Below are 20,291 nucleotides of genomic sequence, written 5' to 3'. Positions count from 1 at the left end.
TAGATATTATATCAAAAAAGGCGTCCCTCTGAAGTGTGTGAAGATCACAACACTCAAAAGGACACCAAAGTAAGCTTATTTTCTCGTACATACTACATCGAAGAAGGCGTCCTTCTGAAGCGTGTGAATTTCACAAGACTCAAAAGGACACCAAAGTAAGCTTATTTACTCGTACATACTACATCGAAGAAGGCGTCCTTCTGAAGCGTATGAATTTCACAACACTCAAAAGGACACCAAAGTAAGCTTGTTTTCTCGTACATATTACATCTAACAAATACCACAAAAACGTGACGTCAAAAAAATAGGAAGCACAACATTGTAATTTTTTTTGAACTGTTTTCCGTTCATTTTGCAGGTATAGAACCGTGGTACGTTGACTTTTTATATTTACAAGTTTAATCATGGTCACATTCGCGGGAAGTTTTGTGAGAAATATAATCGCACGGCATATTTAGATTTTGTCGTTTACCATTAATTATAAGGAAATTAATATTCAAATATTTATTGGAAATTATGATAAAATTAATACATATGGTATACTAAATTATGATGCTTTATGTAGACTTAATTAAAAATGCATCCATTAGTTTTTCCAACAGCTAATGTTTCTGTTTCTAAATCCTTCAATTCCATATGCGTCTGCGCCTTCTCCAGTTCTCCCGCGTTTTCAAGCTTACCTAAGTGACGCTTGCCTGACATTACGATTTCCCGCCATTTCTTTTTTAGTGATGGCACGCTCTAATACTACGCGAAAATGATTGTTAGTTTGGCGTTTAATCGATCAATTAATAAGCATGCGAGTAGTTCATCGATCTCATTTTAGTCAACTATCGATTACAAATTGCTGGTTTTCAATCATTCCTAATTAGTGCTAGCGCTATTCGACTAATAAATCTTATCCAGTGGATAAATGTATTGGATAACAACATCGACTTATCCACTGGATAAGGATTTATCCATCGGATAGCTTTATAAACAACCAGGCCCTGGTATTGAGAATGAACTATGTAGAGTGCAAATCCGATCTTAAACTATCTGAATTTCTATTATAGAATCATATAACTGCGTCGTTTTGCATTGTGTGGTACATGAATGAAAACATGCCATTTTGCGAATCGCACATCCAGAATTCACTCCATTTTTAATTTTTTCGCAAGAAAATTAGTGGATCAATTAGTACTGGATTTATTATCCGTTTGAATAGATACAATAATAACCCTCTAGCTGGAGGCGAGCTAACCCAAGACCAAACACATTTATCTATCATAATATATATATTGAGCTGGTTTCCGTTGTTGTTTATGTACATGTGGTCTGTCCACTGCACCGTAACATCAGGCATAAATACCAGATATTCACACACTAGATTCTCATTCTAACGCTCAACGCTCCTTGGCATCACACAGTCCCTCGTACTACGATAGCAGATAACAACATGTACAAGGCTGGCTTGGTCTTCATCCTTCTTGTGGCTCTTACTGGGTTCACTTCTGCAGCACCAGGTCAGTAATATAATGACGTAGGTTACTTCATAAAAATCTGTACTTTCACATTCTTTACGTCTAGGACTTTTTTTTGTAAGTGCCTTTGAAACTAAAGTTGACAGACATTTTAAGCCTGTACAATGAACCCTCATAGCTATATTTTTCAATTATATTTCTCAGGTGTGTGTAGAGTTGATGGCAAGACGTACAGAGTAGGACAAAAATTTATCAGCAAAAATTGCGATGGTCGTTGTGAATGTAAGCCAGGAGGTCGATATTGGTGCGTAGATCTGTGCGGCGTCTCCAGGATAAGGTGTGGCGCTGGAGAAGTAGAATCAAAAAAGATGATCCCTGTTGACAACGGACGCTGCTTCTGTACTGAACCAATTTGCGTCAAGATCAAGACTCGTGGTCTGAGCATGTTGGACTACTGAGCCACCTATCAGCCCAGCCATTCGTGAAACCATCCATTTGCTTTATTTGTTATTGACACTTGTAGACTCTTTTTTATCTGACAACTGAAGTTAATCATGTTAAAGATATTTTTTTTAGTGGGAATTGTATGCTGTTCAGGTGTAGCAACATGTTGTCACTTGATATTGCAAAGACGCTGTTAGTCATTTTGTAACTTAACTAAAGTGTCTCTTAAATCTTCAGTTTTGTGTCTGTGGTTCATTGATTGAATCTCCTTATTCTTACTTCCACTCTCCCAATTTTCTCAGTTATGGGGGGGGGGGGGGGGGGGGGGGCAAATGTTTTCAAGTGAATGAAAGAAGACTAACCCACCAGCTACGGTAAGAACTTACGAATAGACAAAATCCTCATATTACAATTCTAAAACAAAGGAACTCACTAAAGCAACGTTATAAAAGAAATGTCTGTGCGGAAACCGTGGACACATTTGATCTTGTTTATCTTCCTAAAGAACCACATTTTTCAATTGCCTAGCACGTAAATAAAACTCAATGAAGTGAAAACTGATTTGGACAGCCAGGAAACACAACATTGTTAAAACTCAGCATATAATACCGTTGGTTTCGAAATAAGACTGTACGTAATTCCTTCAGAAGAACTGAGAATTGTCATAAGTAATAAGGGAGACCGTGATGTAAAAATAGCGGGAATCGACGAAGGCGCGCATTTGGATAAAAAAAATTTCAAATGTCCAAACCGCAAATTCATAGACAAAATGTAATGCCAAAAATATTGAATCTGTTTTTTAATTGTTTCCGTTGATTGGACCGTGAATCCGTTTTCGAAAAGCTCACAGCTCTGAAAAGAATTAAAATTAATTCTAATTGTGTTTACTATATTCCCGCGCGAACATTAAGTGGATAAAGATTAAAGATCCAATGATAAATATGCGATTAGAATTACGGAATCAAATCTATCTAATACTTTTATCGTTTCAATAGCCATCGATTAATTAATTATCGATTACCAATTAGAAAAGGTAAGGGATACTCCTAAATCAGGTAATGGATACTCTTAAATAAGGTGAAGGATACTCCTAAATCAGGTAATGGATACTCTTAAATCAGGTAAAGGGATACTCCTAAATCAGGTGAATGGATACTCCTAAATCAGGTGAAGGGATACTCCTAAATCAAGTGAAGGGATACTCCTATATCAGGTGAAGGGATACTCCTAAATCAGGTGAAGGGATACTCCTAAATCAGGTGAAGGGATACTCCTAAATCATTTGAAGGGATACTCCTAAATCAGGTAATGGATACTCCTAAATCAGGTGAAGGGATACTCTTAAATCAAGTGAAGGGATACTCCTAAATCAGGTGAAGGGATACTCCTAAATCAGGTGAAGAGATACCCCTAAATCAGGTGAATGGATACTCTTAAATCAGGTGAAGGGATACTCTTAAATCAGGTGAATGGATACTCTTAAATCAGGTGAATGGATACTCTTAAATCAGGTAATGGATACTCTTAAATCAGGTAATGGATACTCCTAAATCAGGTGAAGGGATACTCTTAAATCAGGTGAATGGATACTCCTAAATCAGGTGAATGGATACTCTTAAATCAGGTGAATGGATACTCTTAAATCAGGTGAAGAGATACCCCTAAATCAGGTGAATGGATACTCTTAAATCAAGTAATGGATACTCCTAAATCAGGTGAATGGATACTCCTAAATCAGGTGAATGGATACTCTTAAATCAGGTGAATGGATACTCCTAAATCAGGTGAATGGATACTCCTAAATCAGGTGAAGGGATACTCCTAAATCAGGTGAAGGGATACTCTTAAATCAGGTGAATGGATACTCCTAAATCAGGTGAATGGATACTCCTAAATCAGGTGAATGGATACTCTTAAATCAGGTGAAGGGATACTCCTAAATCAGGTAAATGGATACTCTTAAATCAGGTGAATGGATACTCCTAAATCAGGTGAATGGATACTCCTAAATTAGGTGAATTGATACTCTTAAATCAGGTGAATGGATACTCTTAAATCAGGTGAAGGGATACTCCTAAATCAGGTAAATGGATACTCTTAAATCAGGTGAATGGATACTCCTAAATCAGGTGAATGGATACTCCTAAATTAGGTGAATGGATACTCTTAAATCAGGTGAAGGGATACTCTTAAATCAGGTGAAGGGATACTCCTAAATCATTTGAAGGGATACTCCTAAATCAGGTAATGGATACTCCTAAATCAGGTGAAGGGATACTCTTAAATCAGGTGAAGGGATACTCCTAAATCAGGTGAAGGGATACTCCTAAATCAGGTGAAGGGATACTCCTAAATCAGGTGAATGGATACCCCTAAATCAGGTGAAGGGATACTCTTAAATCAGGTGAATGGATACTCTTAAATCAGGTGAATGGATACTCCTAAATCAGGTAATGGATACTCCTAAATCAGGTGAAGGGATACTCTTAAATCAAGTGAAGGGATACTCTTAAATCAGGTGAAGGGATACTCCTAAATCAGGTGAAGGGATACCCCTAAATCAGGTGAATGGATACCCCTAAATCAGGTGAAGGGATACTCTTAAATCAGGTGAATGGATACTCTTAAATCAGGTGAATGGATACTCTTAAATCAGGTGAATGGATACTCTTAAATCAGGTGAATGGATACTCTTAAATCAGGTGAATGGATACTCTTAAATCAGGTGAATGGATACCCCTAAATCAGGTGAAGGGATACTCTTAAATCAGGTGAATGGATACTCTTAAATCAGGTGAATGGATACTCTTAAATCAGGTGAATGGATACTCCTAAATCAGGTGAATGGATACTTCTAAATTAGGTGATTAAATACCCGCGACAGTTTTTAAGTTCTGACGATTTCTCATAATAATCGTTTTAATCGATTGAAAGTTACGAAAAAAAAAAAAGAATCCAAAATATTTTTTAGTAGCCATTAGTTTGAGGTCACCCATCCAGGTACTAACTTCCCTCAACCGGACTTGACTCGTGATATGGAAACCCGAGTTTTTTCCACTGGACCACGGTTCCAGATAAATCAGCATAATAATAGCCATGAAAACAATGCACCAGATAGACTAGGCTTTTTAACATCAAATTTTCAACCGATTCCGTGCGTGGCAGAGATGCAAGGGATTAGCCGATATGGTCTGGGGGCCGGCTGGTCTCTCCCCTGATGCTTCGGCTAGAACATTTTCTTGCGTAATTCGTGCACCCAAGGGCAGAAGGATTTAATTGCCGTCAGGTCCGAAGTCCATATGCCGCCTCAGCTCTGCGGATGTCTCGGGGGTATGGCACAGTGGAGTCGTTTTTTATTTATTATTTTTTTTGAATTCCTGTCGGTGGGCCGATGCGAACTCCATCGTATCCAGATAACATTTTCTATTTTTTTAAATGCATATTATTATCAGTCGTTGCAATATCTTTTTATAAAGAAAGACTATAAATTACTTTTTACTCATATTCAAAATTAAAAGTTTTTTTTTGTAATCGAAAAGGTGCCTTCACTGGATGTCCGGCAGTGAGCGAACTCTGTTAGACGAGACCATTTCACTTATATTTTACTGGATATATATTTTCATAATCGAAAAAGTCCTTTCACTGGATGTGATCTCATTTAGATCATGACTATTTCACATCCAGCGAAAGGACCTTTTTCATAAACCATGACTATTTCACATCCAGTGAAAGGACCTTTTCGATTATGAAAAAGGTCCTTTCACTGGATGTGAACTCCATAAGATCATGACTATTTCACATCCAGCGAAAGGACCTTTTTCATAATCGAAAAGGTCCTTTCACTGGATGTGATCTCCATTAGACCATGACTATTTCACATCCAGCGAAAGGACCTTTTTCATAATCGAAAAGGTCCTTTCACTGGATGTGATCTCCATTAGACCATGACTATTTCACATCCAGTGAAAGGACCTTCTTCATAATCGAAAAGGAAAAGGTCCCTTTAATGGATGTGAACTCCATTAGACCACGACTATCTCATCCAGCGAAAGGACCTTTTTTATAATCGAAAAGGTCCTTTCACTGGATGTGAACTCCATTAGACTATGACTATTTCACATCCAGCGAAAGGATGCGCGCGCGCGCGTTATCGTATGGCCGGGTTCGCGCCCTTTTTCGTAGGCAAAAGTCAGACTATTTATCAAATAACAACTTATTATACTGACTAACAATGTATATCTATAAATATTCACGTATTCTCCATTCAAAAAATGGATTCCCGCCTTTCTTCGTAGGCAAAAGTCAGACTTTTTATCAAATTATAACTTATTATACTGACTATAACAATAAATATCTATCACTAATCACGTATTCTCGAATTACTATTAATGGAATCTAGGGGGGATAAGTTTGAGCCGTTTTGACTGTAAATTGAGGTGAATGAATTAAAAAAAAATCTGTTCGAATAGACTGCACCCTCTACCTGGAGGCGACTAAACCCAAAACCAAACACATTTATCTATCATAATATATATATTGAATTGGTTTCCGTATTGTTGTTTATGTACATGTGGTCTGTCCACTGCACCGTAACATCAGGCATAAATACCAGACATTCACACACTAGATTCTCATTCTAAAGCTCAACACTCCTTGATATCACACAGTCCCTCGTACTACGATAGCAGATAACAACATGTACAAGGCTGGCTTGGTCTTCATCCTTCTTGTGGCTCTTACTGGGTTCACTTCTGCAGCACCAGGTCAGTAATATAATGACGTAGGTTACTTCATAAAAATCTGTACTTTCACATTCTTTACGTCTAGGACTTTTTTTTGTAAGTGCCTTTGAAACTAAAGTTGACAGACATTTTAAGCCTGTACAATGAACCCTCATAGCTATATTTTTCAATTATATTTCTCAGGTGTGTGTAGAGTTGATGGCAAGACGTACAGAGTAGGACAAAAATTTATCAGCAAAAATTGCGATGGTCGTTGTGAATGTAAGCCAGGAGGTGGATATGTGTGCGTAGATCTGTGCGGCGTCTCCAGGATAAGGTGTGGCGCTGGAGAAGTAGAATCAAAAAAGATGATCCCTGTTGACAACGGACGCTGCTTCTGTACTGAACCAATTTGCGTCAAGATCAAGACTCGTGGTCTGAGCATGTTGGACTACTGAGCCACCTATCAGCCCAGCCATTCGTGAAACCATCCATTTGCTTTATTTGTTATTGACACTTGTAGACTCTTTTTTATCTGACAACTGAAGTTAATCATGTTAAAGATATTTTTTTTAGTGGGAATTGTATGCTGTTCAGGTGTAGCAACATGTTGTCACTTGATATTGCAAAGACGCTGTTAGTCATTTTGTAACTTAACTAAAGTGTCTCTTAAATCTTCAGTTTTGTGTCTGTGGTTCATTGATTGAATCTCCTTATTCTTACTTCCACTCTCCCAATTTTCTCAGTTATGGGGGGGGGGGGGGGGGGGGCAAATGTTTTCAAGTGAATGAAAGAAGACTAACCCACCAGCTACGGTAAGAACTTACGAATAGACAAAATCCTCATATTACAATTCTAAAACAAAGGAACTCACTAAGGCAACGTTATAAAAGAAATGTCTGTGCGGAAACCGTGGACACATTTGATCTTGTTTATCTTCCTAAAGAACCACATTTTTCAATTGCCTAGCACGTAAATAAAACTCAATGAAGTGAAAACTGATTTGGACAGCCAGGAAACACAACATTGTTAAAACTCAGCATATAATACCGTTGGTTTCGAAATAAGACTGTACGTAATTCCTTCAGAAGAACTGAGAATTGTCATAAGTAATAAGGGAGACCTTGATGTAAAAATCGCAGGAATCGACGAAGGCGCGCATTTGGATTAAAGAAAATTCAAATGTCCAAACCGCAAATTCATAGACAAAATGTAATGCCAAAAATATTGAATCTGTTTTTTAATTGTTTCCGTTGATTGGACCGTGAATCCGTTTTCGAAAAGCTCACATTCTGAAAAGAATTGAAATTAATTCTAATTGTGTTTACTATATTCCCGCGCGAACATTAAGTGGATAAAGATTAATGATCGAATGATAAATATGCGATTAGAATTACGGAATCAAATCTATCTAATACTTTTATCGATTCAATAGACATCGATTAATTAATTATCGATTACCAATTAGAAAAGGTAAGGGATACTCCTAAATCAGGTAATGGATACTCTTAAATCAGGTAATGGATACTCTTAAATCAGGTAATGGATACTCCTAAATCAGGTGAAGGGATACTCTTAAATCAGGTGAATGGATACTCCTAAATCAGGTGAAGGGATACTCTTAAATCAAGTGAAGGGATACTCTTAAATCAGGTGAATGGATACTTCTAAATTAGGTGAATGGATACTCCTAAATCAGGTGAATGGATACTCCTAAATCAGGTGAATGGATACTTCTAAATTAGGTGAAGGGATACTCCTAAATCAGGTGAATGGATACTTCTAAATCAGGTGAATGGATACTCTTAAATCAGGTAATGGATACTCTTAAATCAGGTGAATGGATACTCTTAAATCAGGTGAATGGATACTCCTAAATCAGGTGAATGGATACTCTTAAATCAGGTGAAGGGATACTCTTAAATCAGGTGAATGGATACTCTTAAATCAGGTGAATGGATACTTCTAAATTAGGTGATTAAATACCCGCGACAGTTTTTAAGTTCCGACGATTTCTCATAATAATCGTTTTAATCGATTGAAAGTTACGAAAAAAAAAAATCCAAAATATTTTTTAGTAGCCATTAGTTTCAGGTCACCCATCCAGGTACTAACTTCCCTCAACCGGACTTGACTCGTGATATGGAAACCCGAGTTTTTTCCACTGGACCACGGTTCCAGATAAATCAGCATAACAATAGTCGTGAAAACAATGCACCAGATAGACTAGGCTTTTTAACATCAAATTTTCAACCGATTCCGTGCGTGGCAGAGATGCAAGGGATTAGCCGATATGGTCTGGGGGCCGGTTGGTCTCTCCCCTGATGCTCCGGCTAGAACATTTTCTTGCGTAATTCGTGCACCCAAGGGCAGAAGGATTTAATTGCCGTCAGGTCCGAAGTCCATACGCCGCCTCAGCTCTGCGGATGTCTCGGGGGTATGGCACAGTGGAGTCGTTTTTTATTTATTATTTTTTTTGAATTCCTGTCGGTGGGCCGATGCGAACTCCATCGTATCCAGATAACATTTTCTATTTTTTAAAATGCATATTATTATCAGTCATTGCAATATCTTTTTATAAAGAAAGACTACCTATTACTTTTTACTCATATTGAATTTTTTTTTTTTTTTTTTTTTGTAATCGAAAAGGTGCCTTCACTGGATGTCCGGCAGTGAGCGAACTCTATTAGACAAGACCATTTCACATTGTTTTTACTGGATATACATTTTCATAATCGGAAAGGTCCTTTCGCTGGATGTGAAATCCATTAGACCATGACTATTTCACATCCATTGAAAGGACCTTTTTCATAAACCATGACTATTTCACATCCAGTGAAAGGACCTTTTCGATTATGAAAAAGGTCCCATCAATGGATGTGAACTCCATGAGACCTTGACTATTTCACATCCAGCAAAAGGACCTTTTTCATAATCGAAAAGGTCCTTTCACTGGATGTGAACTCCATTAGACTATGACTATTTCACATCCAGCGAAAGGATGGCGCGCGCGCTTTTTCGTAGGCAAAAGTCAGACTATTTATCAAATAATAACTTATTATACTGACTAACAATGTATATCTATAAATATTCACGTATTCTCCATTCAAAAAATAGATTCCCGCCTTTCTTCGTAGGCAAAAGTCAGACTATTTATCAAATTATAACTTATTATACTGACTATAACAATAAATATCTATCACTAATCACGTATTCTCGAATTACTATTAATGGAATCTAGCGGGGATAAGCTTGAGCCGTTTTGACTGTAAATTGAGGTGAGTGAATTTTAAAAAATCTGTTCGAATAGACTGCACCCTCTAGCTCATGGAGGCGACTCAAACCAAAACCAAACACATTTATCTATTATAATATATATATTGAATTGGTTTCCGTTGTTGTTTATGTACATGTGGTCTGTCCACTGCACCGTAACATCAGGCATAAATACCAGACATTCACACACTAGATTCTCATTCTAAAGCTCAACACTCCTTGATATCACACAGTCCCTCGTACTACGATAGCAGATAACAACATGTACAAGGCTGGCTTGGTCTTCATCCTTCTGGTGGCTCTCACTGTGTTCACATCTGCAGCACCAGGTAATAACTGCTAACATTTTAGTACTCTTTATAACAGATACTGTGTAGTTGTTTGTGGGACAAGATTTTGATTTCGTAAGAGACGGACTTATGAATGGCTATATTTTTTAGTAACTGATTTAATTATATTTTGCAGGCGTGTGTAAATTTGAAGGCAGGATATACAGAGTAGGACAACATTTTGTCAACAAAAATTGCTCTGGTGAATGCCGATGTAAGCCAGGAAACTCAGTATGGTGCAGTGATCTCTGCGGCGTCTCCAGGATTGACTGTGGCCCCGGAGAAGTAAAATCTAGGAAGATCATCCCGAGGGATAACGGGCGTTGCTTCTGTACTCGTCCTATTTGTATCAAGATATAAGGAATAATGGGCTGATCATGCTTTAGTAGCCACTAAAAGCCTAGTTATTCGTGGAATCATCTGTAGAACATTTTTTGTTTGCAATCGACTATCGATCATATAAAGACTCTTTCTTATCTGCTAGCATTCTTTGTAAGCGTAGCATTTTAGCTATAGCAGATTTTTAGCGGGAAAACCGTTTAGAAAAAGTCCCGGATGTAGAGATATTGTAGGGACACTGTTAGGTATATTGCAACTTGTTATGTAAAAATAATATTGACATTAAAAATTAATGAAAAGTTAATGGATTTATATTCCCTTTTCCCTCCTTTTCGTTGGGGCGAGGGAAGTTATTCCTTTCTTGATTTGAGTTCCCTGCGGTGACTGATGATACCGTCGAGTTCCCTTCCAATCAAATTCATTACAGCCATTCTCAATCACACGCGCCCTCTAGCGGATTGCTTCTGTCTGGACGAAGAAGCTTTTGGTGGACGTCAATCAAGGCGTTTCCATGACATTCTACAGGCACGTGTCCTTATAGTTTTGTTTTCCGACAATGTTATGGAATCGCCTTGCATGATTGACGTCCACCAAAAACCTATACTTCGTCGCGACAGAAACAATCGCTAGAGGGCGCGTGTGATTGAGAATGGCTTAAAGTCGGCATTTTTTTTTCAAGTTTGGTGAGCATCTCGTATATATGCTCACTCTTGTCTAGGTTGAATTTCCTGTCAGTGAGACCATCTTATTAATTAGGAACCAAGCGGTTATGCCAGTGATAAGTCAAAAATACTTAAAACCTCTAGGAAAAAAGGAAATAGATTAAAATAAATTAATAAAATGAATGCTCGAAGAGACTCACTTTGCGCGCAATCTGTGAACACATTTGACCTCGTTTTCCGTTAATGAACCTTGGCATAATTTTTTAGAGCTAAAACTACTTTTGGACAAATTCACTAGAGCGCATGCAGTAAAACCATGAAATAAAAACGAAGTTGATGCTGGTAAATAGGTAGTAGACAAAAAAAAAAAAAAAAAAAAAAAAAAAAAACGTGTATGAAACAAAAAGCAAAAACCGCAACGAATTAATTTTTGAATAAGCAAGCTAGTTTTTTTGGGTGACTGAATTGAGGATGGAGGTCCACAAGTTTATCAGTCTCTGACTGTAATGTGTTTAATCTCTTTAAATAAAGTCATTATTATTATTATTGTTATTATTATTACTACTACTAATATTATTATTATTATTATTATTATTATTAGGCTCCATCAAAGCTATCCAATCAACTTTTAATTAGAACATTTTAACTACAAAACTGCGGAATGCTTTGGGCAATCATGTAAGGCCGCAGCCGCCATGTTGGTTGAACCAAGGGCGCCAGGACAGACGGATTGGGTTTTAGATGTATGTGTAATTATTTCAGTTATTCTAATTGAATTGATATATGTTTGTTTCTAAATGGATACTAAATAGAGTGCTCACACTAAATCCGTGAAACAAATACTAATTTTTAGCACTAAATAGTGATAATTAAACAATAGAAAACAAAGGATGTACTTATTAGTACTATTTAATGTTCACGGTTTTAGTGCGTGAAAATAAACGTCCTTTACAACCAACGATTATGCTGGTTTGAATCAGCCATACGATATGAATATATTTACCACGTCCACCAACGGTCTTTCTGGTTTGAATCAGCTGTACGCTCTGAGTATTTACCGCTGCACTATCCGTGCCAAACAGCGCCGGCGTCGCTTTGTTAGCGATTAATCAAATTTTTACTGTACTGAAGGTAAATTTGATTGACTTATTAAGGGAGAGTAAAACCCAATCCGTCTGTCCTGGCGTCCTTGGTTGAACTTAACAATGCATTTTTCACGGCTGTTTATCGGCTTTTGTTATGTGAACCAACATGAGTCGCCATTTCCTTTGATTTTCTTTGAATTCTTTTGAAAACGCTTTGAAAGTAAAGTCATCAAATACTGAGCAAAAATACACTTATAATAAGAATGTAATAATAATGAAATAATGAGAAAGATAATATATAACAAAGCGAAGAGAAAAATCAAAAGAACTAGTTTGAATGATTAGAACGTCGGCTGTTCTTTTGGAAAACTTACGGCTCATCTCCGAAGTCTTCATAGGTGTGAAAATTTTAACTAATTTAAGGTTTGTGCATGAAGGATTTTCAAAAAGTCGTGTCAAGAAAAGATCTTCTGCTGAACTCACAAAAAAGGACAATTTTAACAGATTCTAGGGGGATAAGCATCGACCATTCTTTAGAGTACGTGTGTTTTTTGACAAGAAATTTTATATTAGATTGATTCAACTCGCTGGATTTTAAGATGTCCCGGTTTTGGAATACCGACGTTTTATAGCAGAGATGAAAGTAAAAAAACCAGAGGACGCGACGTTGTTTACGTAATACGCTCTCACTTGACCCATCCACTTCACATAGCAAAACACTCGATACCTTGCTTATTCATTCTTGCTACAACGACTAGCCCTTTTTTAACATTTCCTTAATGTTTTTGCCATTTAACAGCTGAAAATGAGAAGAATCTGAGGTTTGTCCGAAGGCGTTCAGTTATTTAACACTAGGGCGTCGTCTTGATACTTTGGCATTAGCAAAGATTTTAACAAATAATAGAAAAATTTTCCATTAAAAGAAAAATTACTTTTCTCTAATAATACCAAGTGAAGACAAAAAAAAACATATTTAAAAGTAGTTCTGAAGTTTTTGAATTACGTTTAGTTTTAGCCTTTTTTCCTCTTTCGTGTCTCTCAGCTCTCCGCCTCTTCTCTCGTCGTTTTTTTCTTTTCTGCTCAATACGTTTCTCTTTCCTTTTCTTAATTTTCGACCTTCCTTTTTCCTTGCATCTAGACTGCGAGCTAAGTCCCTATTTCCATTGGTCACTGTCCGTCTGTCTGTCCGTGTCGATTGGTCGAGGAAGATTGGTTACGAGCCAAACGTCCCTAGGGGAGGGGGCTGGGGAGGGAGGGACGAAAGAAAATTTTTCTACCTTGCATCCATCTCCACGTCAGATAGTTCACTACATTACTTTCTTATCAAATTACTGGGTGTTTCCAAAGGCGAACTTCAACTTAGGATTGTCGTATCTTCCTGACGGCCTTTACCAGCACATTCCACAAATGCCTTGCCTGCTTTTAAGCCCACTCATCGGATGTCATTAAGTCATCATGTAACCATGACAACGACCCCAAAAGGGGATCTTCGTGTGGGCTTTTCAATCATTGAGGTCTGGGGTAACCGTCTATATAAGCGTGGGGTTTTAATGAACTTGCATCATTCTGTCTACCAACAGACGAACGAAGGAATATCCTACAAGACGCTGAAGTAAAGACTTTACAAGATGACCTCTAGACTTATCTTTACGCTGCTTTTGGTTGGTTTTGCTTGTCTGTGCTCTGGCGCTGATATCCGTAAGATGCTGGAAGAGCTTCTTAGTGGTGAGTGTGTCATTTATTATACATATCCACCGCTGTGGAAATCTGTTGTGTATTACCTCAAAGCATTTATCCCTATAAGGAACAGGTCACAGTAGTTTCAAAAATACGAGTCTTCTACATTTTCTTAGACACAGATTTTTAGCCAAATGTCATCGTAGCATCGTGTAATTTTTGTGACGTAAAAAATATAAATATGACAAAATATCTGGAATGTCCAAAATGATCGCAATTGAATTCCACGAAGCAAACGAGAAGTGTGAAGGAGTTTTGTCGTAGGATGTGAGCTCGAAGATTTTCTAACCACTCCTTGCGAAAGACCCTTATTACTCTTAAATTATTACAAATAACCCTAACATTCCGCGGGTATTTTAAAATCCATGTGTAAACATTTTATTCTTAATAGTGTAAGATTAGTTCAAGGTCTTAACATACCATTTAGGGCATGTCAAGTACAAAACGAGATACCAAAATATCATTATAATCAACTCAAGTTTAAAGCTGACCTTAGAATATAGTACAACCTTATGAATGCACTACCAAAAGGCTGCAAAAATAACTAACAAAACTTATTTAGACAAATTCCTTTTTCAATGTACGACTAAAAATGTAGATATTTCAGTAAGAAGGCTTAGCTGAAACGCCCTTAAAAAATTGTAAAATTAGCTTAAAGGACGAAGAGATGTCAAATATATCATAACAAAGATTTCCGGGCGAGACAAGGTCTTTCCCCATATGGTATTAATATCATTGCACTGAAGACCAAATTTTTGAAATCGTTTCCACGACGTCGTAGCTGTCTTTTTCTTTATCAATTTTAAAACATACGGACTAAAATCCTCGTAAAACCTTCAATATAGATTTCATTCCTTTGGAACCGAAAAATACCTTTAAATCTTTGTAGATATCAATCCCTCTCACGATCTTTTTGTTAGAGAATCAAATTTTTTCTAATATGGACGAAAAAATGATGATCAAAAAGTTTATTTTGAGATCGTCGTAGTAGCTAAACTAGCTTCGGATTATTGTCGATTTTTGTAGGACATTAGCTCCGCATCATTCACTAGCATCGTCTTTAAAGAGATAATTGCTCTCACCAACCGATTCAAATTGAAAGACACGTCTTAAAATTGTTCTACTAAAAATAGCATTCATAAATTTTGAAAATTTTCCAAGATATTTTTATACTATTAAGTCCGTATCAATCAATTCTATGCCAATAAGGTTAACAATCGTCTTTGTCAAAACAAGGAAAGCTATTCCAAACTCGAGTTCGATTTTCAAGAATTAAAAGATTAATCTGTCTACCAGATGGCGCTCGTTCTGCTTTACAATATCAATCCTATCTAAGATAGCTGTAAGTAGAAGTGATTCAGTTTACCAAATGTTTACTCTGGGATAATCTAAATCTCGTGGTAAAACGATTACTCCCCCCAAAAAGAAAATTTTTTGCAACCTTAAACGCTTTTCTTTGTTGACTGTGACTTCAAATAAACAAATTATGGGTTTCAATAGAACATAGAATGCGTTCTAATGGAGTAATTAGTAAATCTCAACCCACGCAAAAAACGTTGACCAAAACAGTTTTTGTGAAGGTTCGCTATGATAATGAGTAATTCTTTTTGTGTGTGTGGACATAGGACTAATACCCAAGCATTCGGAAATCAGAAGGAAAGACTTATTTATAGACAATAAAGAACACCCAAAAATAAATAGCATTTCTTTTTTCGTGACCATAAAACCGGATACAATTTGCGTGCACAGTCTGACCAGATATCCTTTACTTTATAGACTTGATTTATTTTGAGCATCAAAATGTGGGAAAACTTGTTAAAATCTTACCAGCCAACGGGGTACAAGGTTACACATTTATGATTGAATCCATCTAACCACAACTAAATGTGAAGGAAAAAAAAAAAAAAAAAAAAAAAAAAAATGCCCGAAATTTTTTAACTATGAAAAGAGGAAAGAATGCTGTCACTAGAAAGGCTTGAACAGGTTTAAAAATGTGTGGTTCAAACTTCGACTTTGAAGCCCTATTTTTGGGTTTACTTGAAACACGGAAGTTTCGATTAATAATAACAGTTTTCAAACCGCTGAGACAGCTCTGTTTTGTGGTTACAATCCTTGGTTATGACGTTTTCATTGGAAAACACCTTTCTTAAAGATAAATTTGGAGAGATCTAGAAGGGTGTGGATATAAAACATGGTAATTATCCGCGTCAAAGAATTCTTTACATTGCAACCTTGAAGGAAATGCTTTGATTCGAGTCTAAAACGAATTGTCAGAATTGTTCATGCACCTGGAGCTACAGATATGAATTTTTTTAAAGTTCTTGTCATTGAAGAATGAAGACTTTGCTATTATAATTACACCATATGTCAACGTTTAGATAACAAAATGAAGGATTTCTATTATTATATATATGTATCAAATACAACCTTGGCCTAAAAAATAAAGGTGGCAGACATATTGGATGATGGTGGTTTGCAATCATCCTTAAGGGAATAAAAATGGCGCCAACCATGATGGATGGTGTTCACTATAGGTGGTTTGGAATCATTCCTAAGAGAATAAAAGAGGCAGCCATGTTGGATGGTGTTCACTATAGGTGGTTTGGGTAATCATTCCTAAGGGAACAAAAGAGGCAGCCATATTGGATGATGTTCACTATAGATGGTTTGGGTAATCATTCCTAAGGGAACAAAAGAGGCAGCCATATTGGATGATGTTCACTATAGATGGTTTGTAATCATTCCTTAATATAAACTTCATGAATAATTAATGACCTCTGAACAATGTAAAATCACTCCCGTGAAGGCATCTGTAAACCCTGATACAGAATTCGTCCTGATTTGCATAAGGTTGATTTAAAAATATCTCGGCCAAATTACTTTTAATGTTAAAATTTTTACTCTAAAGAAGAAGCATTAATCTAGGCATTTTTGAAGTAACATACGATATTCGCGTGAGACCTGTATGAGGTTTAAAACAGCTCGCTGTTTTAAATCCTCATACAGATCTCCCGCTCATATTGGATACACCTATTTCAAAAAACGTTGGGTTAAGTTGTGGGTAATGATCAGGAACCATACAAATATGACAGATTATATGTTTACATATGTGGTTTTCCTATACGCGAGATGTGTTGAGGTAGGTGTGGTTGGTGGGTGTCTCGAACAGACGCATAAATTTGCTAAGGGTTATCACTTTGGGTGTGCGTGCCCGCACACGCTCCCCCCCCCCCACCCCCCCTCCTCGTCTACTATTAATGCTTCCACATGGTGAAGTTACCATGCCGCGATCGAAGTTCCCGCACTCTTATTCTCACGAAACCGTACCAATTATATCCAAATCAATACAGGATACCGCTTGATTGCCGAACGTAAACCGATAGATTATTGATTTATCAAGGCTCATCTACGAGTTTTGAAGAATATTTTTTGAAAAAAAAAAAAGCGTGTTGAAATATTAATCAAATAATATTTCACATATCGGAATCTCATTCCCAAACAGTTTTGGGAGAGAGGACTTGAACCTCATGTTTATACAATGGAATATCAAATCATTCGGGATTTGAAAAACCTGATATTGTTTATATATTTAAACTTTTCACTTGTTAGAATTAAGCATTTATCAGCTCATGACATGGTTCACGATCTGCTGAAACATGTCTATAAGGCAAACTACAAACTGAAAATAGTTTTTTCCTAAAAATATGAATTATCTTACTTTTTGAATAAGGCTCAATTTTCGAAAATAGATTGATGAATATTAAATGAAAAAAAAAAAATTTTTTTTTTTCACTTTTTATTCCAACAGGAGACGCAACAAAGAATGACAGACCTCTACCTCCAGGCCTACCCAGACCTCCTGCAAGTTTCCGAAGACCACCCATGCCTCCAGCAAGTAAGTACCACCGAGGCTCAATTAACGGGAGACTGGTTACAAACGCATATTGCCAAGAATCGTGGGAAGGATTAATTATTTCGCTACCGTACTGGTCCCTGGGTTTGGAAAGTTATAAATGTCCCTTTTTATAAAGCAACTCTTTGTATTTTTAATTTTTCGGTTCATACCATTAGTATCGTTCATATATCTATCGCATAACAGGGTTCACCTAGTGCACTTTTATTGAATAATGAAATAACCTCTGGGCTGATCTAAGTCAGGACTTGACTTACTCACAGATCAAACCCTGAAACTTCCTCTGGGCTGATCAAAGTCAGGTCACGTCTAACTCACAGATCAAACCCTGAAACAATCTCTGGGTTGATCTAAGTCAGGTCACGCCTAACTCACAGATCAAACCCTGAAACAACCTCTGAGCTGATCAAAGTCAGGTCACGTATAACTCTCGCAGATGGAATTGAAATTCAGCGTACTAGGTCTTGTGGAGGGAGGAAAAATATGAGAACCTGGAGAAAAACCCTCGAATCAAGGGCGAGACCTTACAAAGTCCCAAAGGTGACTAGAGGTGATTTAGCCTGAATGTTATTGGGTTTTGAGTTGGAGAAAAACTATATCTATTCATTCTATTTACCTGGTACTAATCCAACATTTTGTTTTGCAAAGACAAGTGCGTTATGGACGAGAAGACGTACGAATTCGGTGAGAGATGGGTTGATAAACGATGCACTGCTCGATGCAGATGCCGTAGGTATGGAGTAGCATGCGTTTCTCTATGTCCACCTTCATGGGTCAAGTGTGACCCTGGCGAAGTAGAATCGACAGAACAAGTACCTGCCGACAGAGAGGGTAGATGCTTCTGCAGAATGCCTGTTTGTGTGAAGAAAGGTGACGTAGAGTAAGTTTCTTTCATGGTTTGTTTGTTTGTAATATAATAATGAAAAGAAAAGACTGCTGAAGAAGAGATTTCCCATCCTATCCAGTGTGAAGAACCCCAAGGATGCAAATGCGCCTACTGGGAAATTGAAGAGAGGAGAAATTGAGGAGATTGAATTTCTTTTGTTTTATCCTCCAAATTGAGCTGCTTTGACGTCATCATACAAGGGGTCTATTCTCGGTGTTCGCACGTTGCTCATGCTTGGAGGTAAACCTGGCGGAGTTCACTCACCAAAGAATCTAAACACCTTTTAACAATAACCTCAAGTTGAAACAATTATTGATCTCTCATTCTGTATGGTTGTTTTAAGATCGATGATGGTGAAGAAGTAATATGCAATATGCTTAGCAGGCTCTGTTCCTTAAATATATCAGGTAAATGTATAGACCTCTTCGGCTTGGCGTAAAGTTTTCCCATTTCAGACCACGAGTCATTCTCTTGAGAATAAGATTCTTTGTTTGAGCTGTATCCATATTCATGTATCGTCTCATGTGCAACCGAGCGCAAACCTTAAACAAAGAAATGATACTCTAGGGAATGACATGTGGTCTGAAATGGGAAAACATTACGTCAGAGCCGAAGAGGTCTATTCAACTTTTTTCCTACCTAAGATTAAATCAACTATCAAAACTGAGCAACAAAAGCAAACAAAGGAAACTTAAAGGAAAAAAATGATGAGTGCCACGAACTACCATAATAAATTATTAAAAAAGCTTAAAGCGTTCTCATCTTTGTTTTTTTTTGTTCTACTGTTTCAGATAAAGAAGAAAAGATTCAAGAAATATATTAAAGAAAGAAAGATTTCAGATGTACTCTGCATTCGTGAGCGTTATTTACAATAGAAATATAAGTATGAAAGAAAATATGAATAATAAAAAGTTATCTAATTTAACGACTTGCAGTCATTCAATTTATGTACTGTGTTGGAAAAAGACACCCATTTATTGAAGCGGTTTTGATGTAAAAGGTATTTAAAAAAACGAGCTTAATGTTAAATTAGCCATTATAGGATCTACATCAGATAACAGCTGTAAAAAAACACATAAAACCACAAAGATTTTGCACTTGATCTTTCTGCGGGCATCATTTGTGTTCTGCAGTTTACTTATGGTTGGAACCTCTACTAACGTATAAACGAATGCGCGCGCAGTTATTACTTGAAGAAAATTAATCAATTACGTCAAGGATTTGGCGACGCGCAGAAGATTGACTATAGTTAGCACAGTGCTCAGAGAAAAAAAAAGGCGATTCAAATTTACTTGTCTGCATGAGAAGCTAAGCCTAGAAAAAAATTCAACCCAGGAGTCCATCATTTCTGTCCGGCGTTCGTGCACCGTAGTTGGGTAGTTGTTGCAACACCACCTTGGCAATTCTGATTGCATGTTCCAGTGGACAGGCAATGG

The 20,291-nt window shown here is 37.1% G+C and overlaps 4 protein-coding genes across 5 annotated transcripts; all 4 read left to right on the top strand.

Annotated features, from left to right (window-relative positions):
- Positions 1-1,360: 1,360 nt before the first annotated feature.
- On the top strand, positions 1,361-2,143 carry LOC148905923 (uncharacterized). Its single transcript, XM_089038673.1, has 2 exons — positions 1,361-1,505; positions 1,668-2,143. The coding sequence occupies exons 1-2, from the start codon at positions 1,439-1,441 to the stop codon at positions 1,919-1,921; spliced, it is 321 nt and encodes a 106-aa protein (XP_088894799.1). The 5' UTR covers positions 1,361-1,438; the 3' UTR covers positions 1,922-2,143.
- A 4,386-nt stretch (positions 2,144-6,529) lies between these two features.
- On the top strand, positions 6,530-7,308 carry LOC148905922 (uncharacterized). Its single transcript, XM_089039281.1, has 2 exons — positions 6,530-6,670; positions 6,833-7,308. The coding sequence occupies exons 1-2, from the start codon at positions 6,604-6,606 to the stop codon at positions 7,084-7,086; spliced, it is 321 nt and encodes a 106-aa protein (XP_088895407.1). The 5' UTR covers positions 6,530-6,603; the 3' UTR covers positions 7,087-7,308.
- A 2,755-nt stretch (positions 7,309-10,063) lies between these two features.
- On the top strand, positions 10,064-10,876 carry LOC148905921 (uncharacterized). Its single transcript, XM_089039466.1, has 2 exons — positions 10,064-10,233; positions 10,370-10,876. Exons 1-2 carry the CDS (start codon positions 10,167-10,169, stop codon positions 10,591-10,593), a joined length of 291 nt encoding a protein of 96 aa, XP_088895592.1. The 5' UTR covers positions 10,064-10,166; the 3' UTR covers positions 10,594-10,876.
- A 2,953-nt stretch (positions 10,877-13,829) lies between these two features.
- On the top strand, positions 13,830-19,780 carry LOC148905920 (uncharacterized). 2 transcript variants are annotated; one of them, XR_016121609.1, is made up of 5 exons: positions 13,830-14,044; positions 17,865-17,951; positions 18,618-18,839; positions 19,199-19,262; positions 19,647-19,780. XR_016121609.1 is itself a non-coding variant. In XM_089039499.1 (5 exons), the coding sequence occupies exons 1-4, from the start codon at positions 13,948-13,950 to the stop codon at positions 19,218-19,220; spliced, it is 438 nt and encodes a 145-aa protein (XP_088895625.1). In that variant the 5' UTR covers positions 13,832-13,947; the 3' UTR covers positions 19,221-19,262; positions 19,647-19,780. The 2 variants fall into 2 exon arrangements, 1 of the variants encoding a protein (XP_088895625.1); XM_089039499.1 differs by having other exon boundaries at positions 13,832-14,044; positions 18,618-18,849.
- Positions 19,781-20,291: the final 511 nt, after the last annotated feature.

The sequence above is a fragment of the Actinia tenebrosa genome, unplaced genomic scaffold (genome assembly GCF_029948245.1).
Source record: "Actinia tenebrosa isolate PJP-AT-01 unplaced genomic scaffold, QUT_ActTen_1.0 PGA_scaffold6__47_contigs__length_16458017, whole genome shotgun sequence".
NCBI lineage: Eukaryota > Metazoa > Cnidaria > Anthozoa > Actiniaria > Actiniidae > Actinia > Actinia tenebrosa.
This window is presented reverse-complemented; position numbering and strand designations above follow the sequence as displayed.